Genomic DNA, 13,732 nt, shown 5'->3' with positions numbered 1-13,732 from the left:
TGATCTTCTCCAGAGGTCTGGAACAATACTTTTTTTAACCTATTTACGGTAAACTAGTGTAAAAGGTGTAATGAAGTTAGTTGTGCATAATTCTAGTACTCTTGGATGAAGCCCATCAAAATCTATTGATTTGAATTCTTTAAGGCACTTCAGCCTGCGTTGGACATTATTGAGTTCAATATTGTAACCTTTCATGTCACAAGTTGTGATTTCTTTTTTTGAACTCCGGCAGTTTATCATTTACGGGTTTTAAACCGAATACAGATTGAAAGTAATTGCTAAAAATACTTGGTAATAACATTTTGTCTGTGGTTATATGGCCATTTTCAACTTTGTTGATTTAACTGTGTATTTGATATGTTTATGTTTCACGTGGTTGTTTAATCTTTTGGGATCAGACTTGAAACCTCTGGCAATATATCTCTTATAGTTTTCTTATAATTTAAATTATAAGTCAAAATCTCAGCGGCTTCGTATTTTTCCCAAAGGCTGCGTTTATGTTTAACTGCCTCTCTTAATTGTGGAGAATTCCAAGGTTCTTTCTTATCAGTGTACGACTGTCATGTTGATGAAATAAAATGTGTAATAGCTATTGTACTTTTCTACTGTGTTAATATTTTCAATTGTGTCTTTATTCTTCATCAATCTTCACCAATCTTTTGCCTTTCCCTTTTATGCCGTTTTATAATATAAACTTATAATCTCAAGTATTTTCTTTCCTAAAGCTAACTTCCTAACTAAAGCTCGTTCATACAGTATGTAGCGCATTCTCTCCAAGATTTTTCACTTTTATCACTACAAGTTTCTCCTGAAGCTGCTACCTCTCTACTTGCTGATACCCAAATCACTTAAATCTTCTCAGACAAACGTTCAATAAAAAGTTTTTTTCTATCTTTATCTAACTACACCTCTTTTTCCTGTCTTGTCACACCACACATCCATCTGATCATCTTCTCTTTCGGCAAATAGTACACAATATAAATACTAAAGTTTATATAAATATGTAAGGATAGTGTATGCTAGCATCTAAATAAATAGCAAACATATGTTTATATTCATATATATCTATAATTATGTGTGCATAAATGTGCATCTTACCTAACTTCCTGGATCCAAGCAGGTTTGGAAGCTCGTTTTTTACCTTCTTGCTCAGTTGCTATATTAAACAGTTTTTGTTTTTTGTTTTTAATCTTTTTTACAATAACATCTCTCTTGAGAACAAATGTCTTTTATTATTGCAAGAAGTCAATGCAAATAGGTCCTGTCTGATGTTAAGTTTTGTTATTCTCTAGAACCTAACATCTTATCTCAGATGTTAGGTTCTAGAGACTTTAGGAAAGTCTTCAACAGTTTCATTAACTAAATATGTCTAACATTTAATTTCTAATTCATGGATCTGATCTTATTAGTTCTCATCAGAATAAGGCAGAGTTATTTGCAAAGAACTTTTCCTCTAGTTTGACTTTTTAATCTAATGGCCATACTCTTCCTGCTATTCCAGATAAACAGATTAATTCATTGTTAGACATCCAAATCACTTAAGCTCCCAATGCTATAGTTAATTCTCAGTTAAACTCTTCTACAGCTTGTGGTTCAGACAAGATTACCATCGTAGTCCTAAAAAAGTTTTCTCTAGAACGCTCTTCAATTTTTCAAGTAACAAGTGAAAAGTTTTTTGTTTTCTAAAGAAAAATTTACTATATTTTAATATGTGTGCACATGCTGGTAATTAAAATGCAATATATAATAATAATTATGATATAATATAAATTTGTTCACAACTTAAATTTAATAGGTTTACCTAAATTTATGCACAATCATCTGCTAAAACTACAAGTAGTTATTTTTTGAAAATGAAAAATGATGAATAAGAATAAATAGATACAAGTATTTAATATAAGTTCATTTTATCTATTATAGTTACGTAATTGAGAAAAAGTTACTTAAGTTAAAGTATCACTGTAATATGCATTTAAAGACAATTTAAAATAATATCAATATGAATATTTGAATAAATAATGGAAAAAATATACAAATCAACAGAAATCAACTTTGTAAAGCTTATTAAATATTTAAACTTCTTATTTTGAATAATAAATTCATGGATAAGCTGATTTTATTTATGTTTTGATGATATATTGGTAAGCAAGAACCCAATATAAATAGTAAATAAAATTAAAATATTTGTGTGGTAATTTTTTGTAGAGTAGTTAGTAATTTTAATTACATTTTATTTGTAGCGAGTCATACATTGCTATGGCAGTTCTACGCTTGGTTGAGAATGAAAAATGTGTAGTTGAAGGTGCTGGTGCAACAGGATTAGCTGCTGCGTTTTCTGGTCAATTATCCCATTTAAAGGGAAAAAGGTATAATATTATAATTTGTGGTTGACTAAATATTTTTATTTTTTGTTAAATAATTATTTATATTATTTCTTTTTAGTTATATTAGATTATTATTACCTGTTTTTAAGTTGTTTAAAAAGTTTAGATTTAGTTGTTTAAAAAATCAATTGATTTTTTTTTCAAAGAGTTGTTTTTCTACTATGTGGTGGAAATATTGATTCAACTGTTCTTGGAAGAGTTATTGAGCGTGGGTTGGCTGCTGATGGTCGCTTAGTCAGGTTTTCTGCTGTAATATCAGACAGACCGGGTGGTTTGGTGGAGCTTACTAAATTGCTAGCAGAACATGGTGCAAGGTATTAAAAATTTTATTTTAAAAATATTGTATACTTCAAATATGTCACAGTACATATAATAGTTCAATTAAGGACTGTGTATCAGTTGGGTCAAAATGCGAACAAGTTTTGAGTTTTATTTGATACAAGTTTAAATCTTTTATCCACTGATTATAGAATGTTATATTATGATGTTATGTTGTAACACATGTTCAAGATTTAAAAAAAACTTTTCTGTATGTTTTCAATAATAGTTCCAGATTGCAAAGTTTAACAAAGATAAGTTGATTAAAGATTAACAAAGACTTTGCTAAAAATGATAAAATTGATCCACAAAAAAAAAGAGTAATATGATTCATAGCAGTCTCTAGCTTTTAAAAAAAAGGAAAGAAAAAAAAGTATACGCTTAAAAATATTTTTCAGAAATGTTAGGTTTTTTATAGGCAAGAACATGTTTATCTACTGTAGAGCATTATAAGTACACCATTTTGTTAGCAAGTAACAATCAAGTGACTACATCATACAAGTGACTATATCACTACATCAAAGGAAAGTTTACTATTTATTAATTTATGGTAATAGCTTCAAATAGTTTTTTCCTTCATTTTTATAAATCAAAAATTGAAATATTTGTTAAAATAAAAGTTAAACAAACTTTCTAGTTCTTTTGATATTATTTATGCCTATTATTTGTATTATTATATTATTATTATTATCTTGTTTTATGTTTATTGTGTATTTATGTTTGTTCCTAGTGTTAAAGATATCTTCCATGAAAGAGCGTGGTTGCAAACAACAGTATTTAAAGTTGAAGTAAGTAGTATCTTTTATTACCATTTTTCATACTGTGAAGTTCTTTCTAAATTGTTTTTAGTTTTAAAAGCAAACAAGTTATTTAAAGTCTATTATGAAAGAGCAAAAATTAATTAAGTGCATTCTAAAAACTAGAAAAAATAATTTAACAACAATTTCATACATTTTTTTTTTATAAAGATTGAATGTCCTATTACGAAACATATCAACAAATAGGACTGTATTTGTTACTCATTAGAACATTTGCATCTGCAACGTTAGAACATTACCACAGGATATCGGTTTTAATTATATCGGTTTAAACAGTTTAATATAAACATGATAACTTCTTTAGATATAAAAAGCAAAGCAAATTCTACAGAACTTTCTAAATATATCTAATATCGTTCAATTAGAAACTTAAAAAGTTAGCTGCCCCAACTTGCCCTATTTTGAAATAATGTGGTTTTAAAAAGCTTATTTTATAAAAAAAATTAACTTAACTTATTCTTTATTAAGGACAGAATTTTGATTGATAGAAATAAATTACTTCAAAATTTACTTTTTTATTTTTATTTTTTAGAAACAAAATTATTCTATAAGATCCCCTGACCATATTTTATTCTATTTTAAAAATTTTTAGTCTCCTTTTCTTGTCTACCTTTTTTACATCATAGAGCGAATTTTCAGCAATTTTAAATAAATATTTTCAAAAAAATTAATTTTAGCATAATTTTAAGTTACTCCTGATCACTGTGCCATGCATTAGATCTGGACTAAAATTTTCACCCTCCCCATATATATATATATATATATATATATATATATATATATATATATATATATATATATATATATATATATATATATATATATATATATATATATATAGGGCAATTCTGCAAGAAAGTAAAAAAGTTATGAAAACACATAGTAAACTCGTTAACTCTTTTTTTTAACTTTTTAAAAATACTTTTAAGCAAAAAAATTATTTAAAAATAATCGTTTTATCATTCCATAGCATGGTTTTAAAGTTTTAAGGGTTGCATAAACGTGTTTTGTGTTTATGCAACCCTTCAAAACTTTAAATGTTTATTTACAGTCCTGCTGTGTAGCATTAAAATTCGTATTGTAAAACCATAGTTAAGAACTTTGATAATGTTACAGTACATTTTTTTAACATATTTTACATGGTTTTTAAAAATCATTTATACTTTTTTTTTTACATCATTGGTTGCGTTATTTTATTTGCTGTTTTTTAATATTGGATTTTTCGTTACAACCATGGTTATGACCGTCACAACAAAAAAAAAGTAAAAATGCTTGTAAAGCTTCAAGTAAAATTATAAAACTCGGCATATAATAATATCAATATGTGCTATATACACACACTAAATGGTTGTTTTTTTTTACCATGCCGTTTGCTGCATGAAGTCTGCCAAAGTTGTTTTGTTCAGAAGTGGTAAAAAGTAAGCATTGCGACTGTCACGCTATGTAGAGATGAATTTTAAAAAAAGTTTAAGACTTTATTGCTTTAACTTTTTCATACTAATTTATATGATAGTATTTCACATTTCTGGAAAGTTTCAATCATTTCCATATTCACTTCATTTTAAATAGCTTAAAGAGTGTCAAATGTTACGACTGCCACTCTTGCAGATTGACCCAGTACAAGTATGTCCTGTAGACTACATTGGTTTCACAGATAAAAGAATGGATTCCTAATAGTGAAAAAAAAAACTTAATGCATTATAGTGCTTTATGCCATACTGCAAAATTCATCAAAATATGCGGTAGTAGTGTAGTGGTAGAGCGCTTGCTTCATAAACAAGAAGTTCCTAGTTCGATCCCCACCACATCTCTGGTAGTACCAGAGATGTGGTGGGGATCATTTCCAATCAATGCAAACAACTTCTTTGATTGATAATATCATTGTAAAAGATATATTCAACAACAATATTCAAGCAAGTATATAATATAACAGTAACTTCTATAAACTATGACCTCAGCTTTACAAAGATGTAAGCATACTTAAGAGAATTGTGAAGTTTGAATCTCAAACTTCACAATTCTTTTAAGTATGCTTAAGTCTCAAGTTACTTTTAGGCCCAGCTCATTACTGTTCAAACTTGCCTCAGATACTAAAGTATATTGTATTACAGTTCATCATAAGTTTACTTTCCTGAGAGGTGATTTAGGTATATTTATCAGCTTCTATCGTTTTTATACAAGTTGAGTTATCGAATGTCTCATTTAAAAAACCTAGAGCTCATCATGAAATGAGATTTATGGCTGATTGTATCTACTTGTTGGTTATTCAGATAACTCAAAGGTACTACCGTGTTAATCCCGAGACAGCAAAAACACATCAAGTCATCTGAAAGCTGCAACCAAATACAATGTACTTTTTCATGGATTCTTTCTAAAAATCTTTAATGCTCCTCAAATGTTCTAATAGCATTCAATATTGTTTTTTAGCAACAAACAGTAGAAAAGAATTTGCAGCCATAAGAAGGGTTTCTTTACCAAAGCCTCATGCATCATACTTTGTATCTGTTCCCCCAACATGTAGTTTTTATTTTAGTTGATAAAGAACTAAAACTGAAGTTAAGACCAACATGTTAAACTGCATTGTTATGATATCCCATAGTTAAGAGATCTGGATAAACAGAAGCTTGAAAGTCAGATTTAAATTGTTCATATATCAAAATTAAAAGACTTTTTCAATCAACAGTCTTACCTTTTGTTTTTACTGTGGGAGGTCTCTAAGGAGGAATGTCTGCTCTGGAAAGTAAACGACATCAAAGCTTGTGAAAATGAAAATGTTTCCAAATCTTTTACATACTTATCAAATTGTGTAAGAACACTTATAATGATTGCCACTATAAATGACCACATCAAGTTAATTCAAGATTTCATTAAGAGAACACAAAATAAAGACAGGCTTCTCAATACTCTACAAGTATCCAGGTATTTATTATATAACTTGGAATATAAATGTTATTTTTTAGTAATTAATAATAATAATGTTTTACAATAGAAAATGACTAAAATGACTTTAAGTTTTTTTGGGAGGATGGGAGGGGCAGGGGTCAAATGGTGGGCTAAAGTCATGTTAGTGTGATTCTAGTACAACTTAGTAAAATAAGATTTAAAAATGCAATGAATCAATGAAAGTAGCTATGTCTGATACAAAAAACATAAATTTATAAAAATGAGGTTTTTAAAAAATATTGTCACATAGTTTGGAAAAAACTCAACAAGTTATAATTTTATCTAAATACTCTTTTATGAAACCTTAAGTCACAAATTCCGCAAGAAAGCCAAATTCAGCATAGTTTGCAAATTTTGGCCCTAACCCTCAAATTGAGGACCAAAAAAATGACAATATGTCTACTAATCTTGAGACACTCACAGTTCATTTGGCATAAAAGTTAAAAATGGTTAGACTGTCCAAGAGAGAAAATTGAGTTTGAAGTTAGATGGTCTCTGCAACATTTTCTACATAAAAAATATGTCAGTTAAATAAAATGGTAACTAAATATGTTCCATTTAATGATATAAATGTGATTTTTCATAAATTTTGTCTATATGTTCTTTTCATATGTTCTTGTTAAAATGCGGTAGTGGTATAGTGGTAAAGTGCTTGCTTCATAAGCGAGAGGTTCCAAGTTCCATTCCCACCACGTTCCTGTGGTGGGAATGGAACTGCACTCAAATTGTTTCTCCGCACAGCGGCCTTGTTCGTCAAAGGTTCGTGTTTCGGAGTAAAAGAGTTGAAAGAAGGTTAAAACCACTATTAAGTAGCCTCCTCATCTGTTGTGGCCTTCTCAGCCTTGTGGAGGTGAATAACAAAAAAAAAAAAAAAAAAAAAATAGAACCATTTTTGTGGTTTTTGTTCAAATTGTTTTGTTCCTATTTGAGGCTCAAATCACATTTAAGTACTTCTTTGCCTGCTTTTTGCTTTTTTTTTGCTTTTTTTTATTTGCTTCTTCTTGAATGTGAATTATAGAGCTGGTATTGAGTTCTTATTGATTCAATTGTTCTTGGTTTTCCTTTTGACTGCAAATTGGCTGATGTGATGTCACACCAGCAGTAGGGATGTGAACTGGATTGATACTTGACGTCAAAAAATTTCCACCATCATCAATCCCAATTTTGGTGATGATGCTTGATTAAAATTCTTCTTTCCTCAGACATTAAGGCAACAAATTCAGACAGACTGATGCAATGCACGACCTTGGTTGTGGAGATCTCTTTTTTTGAAGCATCATAAATAGTTGATGTGTTAAAGGACTTCATAATAAAGATGTGTTAAAGCATCATAAATAGTTGATGTGTTAAAGGACTCCCACTTCTTTTCAACACTAGCAAACTCATCCTTGAAGTTTGATTCCTCCAACCTTGCTCCAAATGACTTTTTGAGAGTTAATGCAAGTCTTCTGTTTGTTGTTGGATAGACCAGTGTTGATTTGAACCTTTACCATGTCGGTTGTTGAGAGAATAGGGTTTTTTTGAGTTTTGGCAGAAAGGTCCAGGAGTGAGGAGCATTGGTCTTCTGCCCTGTGGGGCAGGCAATTTTTTTTTAGGGGAGGCAATTTTTTTTCAATGAGGGATGCTGTCAGTTTTTCCTTCCACTTTAGAGTCAGTCTGCACCATCTTTTTCAAAATTTCAAATTTTGAACCTTTAGTGCAGTGGTGAGGCAACCCCTTTAAGATTGTTGTCAGGCAAAGAGAGTACAGCTTTTCTTCAGTCTGGTTAGAGCTTAGTGGTCTGCTGCTTGGTGCGCATGATGCATGACTTACAAAATGACTTGATATGACGCATGACGCATGACTTACAAAAGTTTTAAACCTTCTACAAATGCTTACACATATTCTAGTTGCTTGATTTAGATTTAATTTAGTCTACTAATAAGAATTCATCAGAACTTACTTCTAGTTTAAAATGATTAAGTAAAAGCTTCCAAACTTAAACCAAAAAGGTGATCAAATGTTTCTATCAATTTACCCTATTAGACAATTAGAATTGCAGTAAAATTTCAATGTATTGGGTTTTTTGAATTTTTTAAAATTGATTAATTTTACAAAAGTTATGCCAAAAAGTCATTCAAAATAATTTTAAGTAATGGTGAGTTGCCATTTTGCCAAACTTCATCTAAAATTGTTTATCAAGTCTAAAATTCTGCTTTGTTTAATAACAGGTACAAAAATTATCAAAGGCTGAAAGAATTAAGGAAAATTTCTTCAAAAACAGTAACAACGGTTCCTCTAGTAGCCTCACTTTGAAGCCCTATAAATTAGCCAAATGAAATGAAATTACTCCATTCCTGTTTCTACTGTAAGCCCTTTAAATACTTAGTATCCTTATACAGTTTTGAAAGTTGTGATGCTATTTGTATCATTTGGAAACTGACAGTGCCAAAAAAAAACAACCAAAAATGGTTCTTTTTTAACAAGAAGAAATAAAATCTATGAATAATCATATTTATATCATTTAATGGAACATTGATAGGTATTTACCCATCATTTTATTCAACCGGCATATTTTTTATGTTGAAAATGTTGTAGAGACCATCTAACTTCAAATTCAATTTTTCCTCTCGTAACATTGTAACCAGATTTTAATTTTTATCTCGTACAGTGTAACCAGATTTTAATTTTTATGACAAATGAACCATGGTTGTCTTTAGATTACTCGACATATTGTCATTTTTTTGGTCCTCAATTTTAGGGTTAGGGTAAAAATTGACAAACTGCGTCAGCCTAATTTTTTTGCATAAGTCTTTAAATATTTTTTTCTTTATGCGCAAGTAATGGCTAGCCATCATACTTTTCGGGATGTGTGTGTTTAATCTTATCTTTAGTATTAATCTGGATATTTTTTCTTGTCTTTGAGTTAATAAACCATTTTTAAGACTTTTAAATGTTATTCCGCAGGGCTCTGTCGACAGTCTCGCAGATACCAATTGGGATTCTTTGATCTTCAAAGTTGGTAGCTTTTCCAAAAACTTCTTGACAGCGTTTAACCATAGAGTCATTCAGTTTCCTGTTAGCTTTTTTCAAACAGAGAAAACAGACAGTTTTTCTGTTGTCATTATGAGTTTTTGCTTGATTCGGCATTTTAAATAGTTTTGCACTTGTATTTTGCTCAAAAGACACAATGAAACTGTTTGCAGGTCTTTTCTGGAATTTTAAAATCAATAAAGGGCCTAGGAACTCTTACTTAAACAAGTTGCTTATCTTTGTTAGTAACTTATGTGATAAAAATTTACAATTTTGATGTAAAAAATGTTTTATTTCATTTGATAAATAATCTTTTCAACAGGCCAAAAAATCAAAATTTACTAATCGATTTTTCTTTCACGGCGATGATAAAAGATTTCTGAATCAACTCTAATGTACTCCTACATACTTGTACTGTCATACCCCCGAAGGTTTTTTTCGGGAAAAAATGGTTCGAATTAAAGTCATTTTGTGACACTGATAGTAAGTATTTAAGACGGTCTCTAAATCATTAGGGTCTGGAGATAGATTGTCCCGTTGTTGCTGCAGCCTTTCTCTCATATTGTTTCCTCCATTATTATTGAAATAGTATTATTAACCATGAGCGAGATCTCGTCTCGTTCGCGTTTCTCGTGAGAAATGGGACTTCTCGTGAGAAACGAGAAATAGAAAATTCTTGCGAGAAGTAGAACGAGACTTAAATATTATATTATTTTCCAAATTAAAAATTATTATGATTTACAAAATGCTTAATAATTTGTTTTTTTTAATTAATTAATATTTTGACTCCGTGAATTTAATAAATCTAATTAAAAATTTAATTTGTTTTTGACAAAAACAAATTAAATTTTTAATTAGATTTTTAATTAGATTTAAAAAAAAAATCTAATTGTAAAATTTTAATTAGATTTTAAATATTTTTAATTAGATTTTAAATACAAAAACGTTTTGTATAAAATGGTGCACTTTCGACTTAATTTCATTAGTTTACCAGTGGAATTCAACTTGACACATATTGTTCATATTGAAAAGAAATATTTTTGCCTCATTTCAACGATCAAAAATGTCACCAAGAAAAAACAAATTCTGGAGATATTTTCAAAAAACAAGTGACGGTGCTGAATGCAAGGCGTGCAAAAAGTCTTTGTAAACAAAAGATGGAAACACAAGCGGACTTCATCGCCACCTCGAAAAAAAACACAGCCAAGATTACGTTGAGTATTCTGAAAAAATTGACGACTCTCTTCTTCCTCCTCCTAAGAAGAAACAACGAACCATGGTCGAAATGCTTGAAACAAAGTCCAAATATGACAAAGACAATTCCATTCAAAAACAGTTTGACTCTGCAATGCTGGATTACTTTTGCACTGATCTGGCATCCTTTTTAGCGGTCGAAGGAAGAGGTTTCAAGAAATTGTTTGACATTGCAAACCCTAAACTGAGCCTTCATTACAGAACAGCATATTCAAGAAAGCTTTCAATTCGGTCAAGAGAAGTTCAAGCTGGAATGAAGAGCATAATAACGGAGATTACGCCAAATCTAAAAAGTGCTGCATTTACTTCTGACCTTTGGACTTCTAGAGCTCAGGACAGCTACATCTCTTGGACTTTTCATGCTATTGACGAAAATTGGAGACTACATCACTGGACACCCCATGTCCAACAGTTCCCAGGCAGACACAGGTATCTAAATTGAAGGAAAGCTGGATTTTTTCTTAGAAGAACTAAATTTGCCTGGTGATTTGCCAATGTACTGCGTGAACGACCAGGCGAGAAACATGAAACTTGCAGTCAAATTGTCAATGCGCCTTGACCAATACTTGTGCAACAATCATATTTTGCAATGTGCAGTTCGAGACTCATTTGGAATGACTGCTGGAATGGATGATAGGTTGCAAACATGCAAAGATTTGGCTTCTTTAACTCATCAGTCAACAGCTGCAGCTGAGCTGCTTGAATCAGAATCAGACGCTCAATGAATCAATTTTAGACAGTTACGCCAATCTGTTGACACAAGTTGGAAAAGTGAACTGGATTGCATGACTTCTGTCCTACATTTAAAGAGTGCAATTATCAGCTTATGCGCAAATGAAGATATTTTTTCTTCAAAGACCATCAGTGCATCACAGTGGAAATCAATCGAGGGAGCAGTAGAATTTTTGGCACCACTTAAAGAAGCTACAGAAACGTGGTCGGCTGAGTCTATTCCAACAATTAACACTGTCGCCGATTCTCTTTATTTAATCCATGACATAATTGATCAATTTATTGAGACGGATGGAAAAAATGGCTACGGTGTCTTGTATGCAAAAAACTTGAAAAGCTGCATTGAGAAAAGATTTCCTCTTTGTCACACTGGAAACTTATTGAGTGCTGCAGCAAACTACTTAAATCCTGCTTTAAAGGGACTTCACTTGAAGCTCTTCAAAAAATTTCAAACAACAAAAGAATGGTTAGCCTCACAGGTTAAGGATAATGTTGAGTGCCAACCTGTTGCCAGAGTCCTTTCAGCAGATTTATCCCCTAATTCAAAACTGAAGCGCAAGTTAAACGTCAGACTTGAAACACAAGAGCCAACATCTGAACTGAATCCTATTTTGAGCGAAATGTGCCAGTATGAATATCTCCCTGATGCCAAAAAAGACTTTCCGACTCTTGATTAGTGGAAATTGCATTCAAATACATTGCCAGAACTCTCTTCATTAGCTAGACAAATTTTAGCTATTCCAGCAAGTTCAACTAAATCAGAGAGAGTTTTTAGCTCAGGTCGAAATGTCGTCCAATCATCCAGACACAACTTACACCCAGAAAAAGTAGAACAAATCATCTTAATCAGAGAAAACATTGTCTTGTTGGAAAAGTTTGGCAAAAAAATTCTAAATTAATATTTAAAAAAGTTGTTTACGTTTGACAAATGTCATTTGTGTCTATTTGTCAAAGCCATCTTTACATTTTTTTTTTTACTTGGATTTTAATAAATTTGTTTTCAAAAATTGTTAAATTTCTCGTCTCGTTCTCGGTCTCACGAGAAGTACTAACTTCTCGTCTCGGTCTCGTCTCGGTTTGAAAAAACCTATCTCGCTCATGGTTAAATATTATGTTAAAAAATAGAAAGGAAATATAAATTACTTTGTTATTTTTATTACTATTTATTTAAAAAAAAAAATTTTTTTTAAACTTCGACTAAATCGACTATTAGTCGACTTCAAAAATGTATTAGTCGATTTGAGTTGCCTTTAGAAAACATATTAGTCGATTTAGTCGACAATCGAATTATTTAATAGTTGTAACAACACTAATAAAAACACTTATACGAATATGGATACAAACAATATATTCATGTCTATATCTATAAACACTTTCAAGAGGTGGTCTTGTAAATTCACTTTTATTTTAGTTTCGAATTTGGATGTAGTGGATGCAGTCTTAGATAACCTTTAGAATTTAATAACTAAACAAGGTGCTTATGTCTAAGACATATTAAACTTTATATCATCAAATTACTTTCAAATTGTTAAATTTATTTGCTATTTACGCAAAGAATGTTTAAAATCATTTGCTTCTGAAATCATTATTTTAATAATAAGCAGCTAATCAATGCCACTTGGCTAAGTTTTGTACACACAAAAGCTTTAGAAAGTTTTAAGAGTAAACAAAGAAATAACATTAAATATATATATATATATATATATATATATATATATATATATATATATATATATATATATATATATATATATATATCATAATGTGCGCCATAACTACGATATAAAATTAGTTTTTGATAAATATAATTTTAGATTAAAGTGGTTTGTGAAGTTCGCGATTACGAACATGGTTGTGAATTGCGAAAGAAATTAGAAAACAAATACGATGATGTTAAATGGTTGTCTTACGCTATACATGATGAATCCGAAAATTAATAACTCCTGAGATATTTTTAAAATCGAAAATTTTTACGTGTTTTTTTGTAAATTCTAACATTTTTATTTATATAGGTTTAATTGTTGATATGATTTATTTCAAAACTTTTAACAAAATAACCTGTATCATGTGTTACATTTTTAAAAATAAACTTTTGTAAAAAAAATTTTAAACAAAAATTGTTAAACATTTTAAACACATGTTAGATAATTGTGTTACATTTTAAAAGAAAAATTTTTTTCAATTCCGCAATGTGCTTACGTTTTTAGCAGGAAAAAAAATTATTTGGACTTTAGAACTTGACTACCTTTTTGGTATATTTTGAAGTATGTA

General features: G+C 30.0%; 1 protein-coding gene across 2 annotated transcripts in view; it reads left to right on the top strand.

Moving 5' to 3' along the window:
* The window catches only part of LOC100211796 (L-threonine ammonia-lyase), a 71,934-nt gene extending 58,459 nt beyond the window's left edge, over nt 1–13,475 (top strand). Inside the window, exons 9-12 of one of the 2 annotated variants that reach the window (XM_065802537.1) lie at nt 2,241–2,366; nt 2,531–2,698; nt 3,433–3,490; nt 13,276–13,475. In XM_065802537.1, coding sequence (XP_065658609.1) covers nt 2,241–2,366; nt 2,531–2,698; nt 3,433–3,490; nt 13,276–13,398 — 475 coding nt within the window. In that variant the 3' untranslated portion in view covers nt 13,399–13,475. Of the gene's footprint in view, nt 1–2,240; nt 2,367–2,530; nt 2,699–3,120; nt 3,276–3,432; nt 3,491–13,275 lie in introns of those variants that run through there. The other variant, XM_065802538.1, reaches the window with a different exon arrangement.
* The last annotated feature ends 257 nt before the right edge of the window (nt 13,476–13,732 follow it).

Source organism: Hydra vulgaris, chromosome 08, assembly GCF_038396675.1.
Source record: "Hydra vulgaris chromosome 08, alternate assembly HydraT2T_AEP".
NCBI lineage: Eukaryota > Metazoa > Cnidaria > Hydrozoa > Anthoathecata > Hydridae > Hydra > Hydra vulgaris.
Note: the sequence above shows the minus strand (reverse complement) of the source record. Positions and strands in the feature narration are given on the sequence as shown.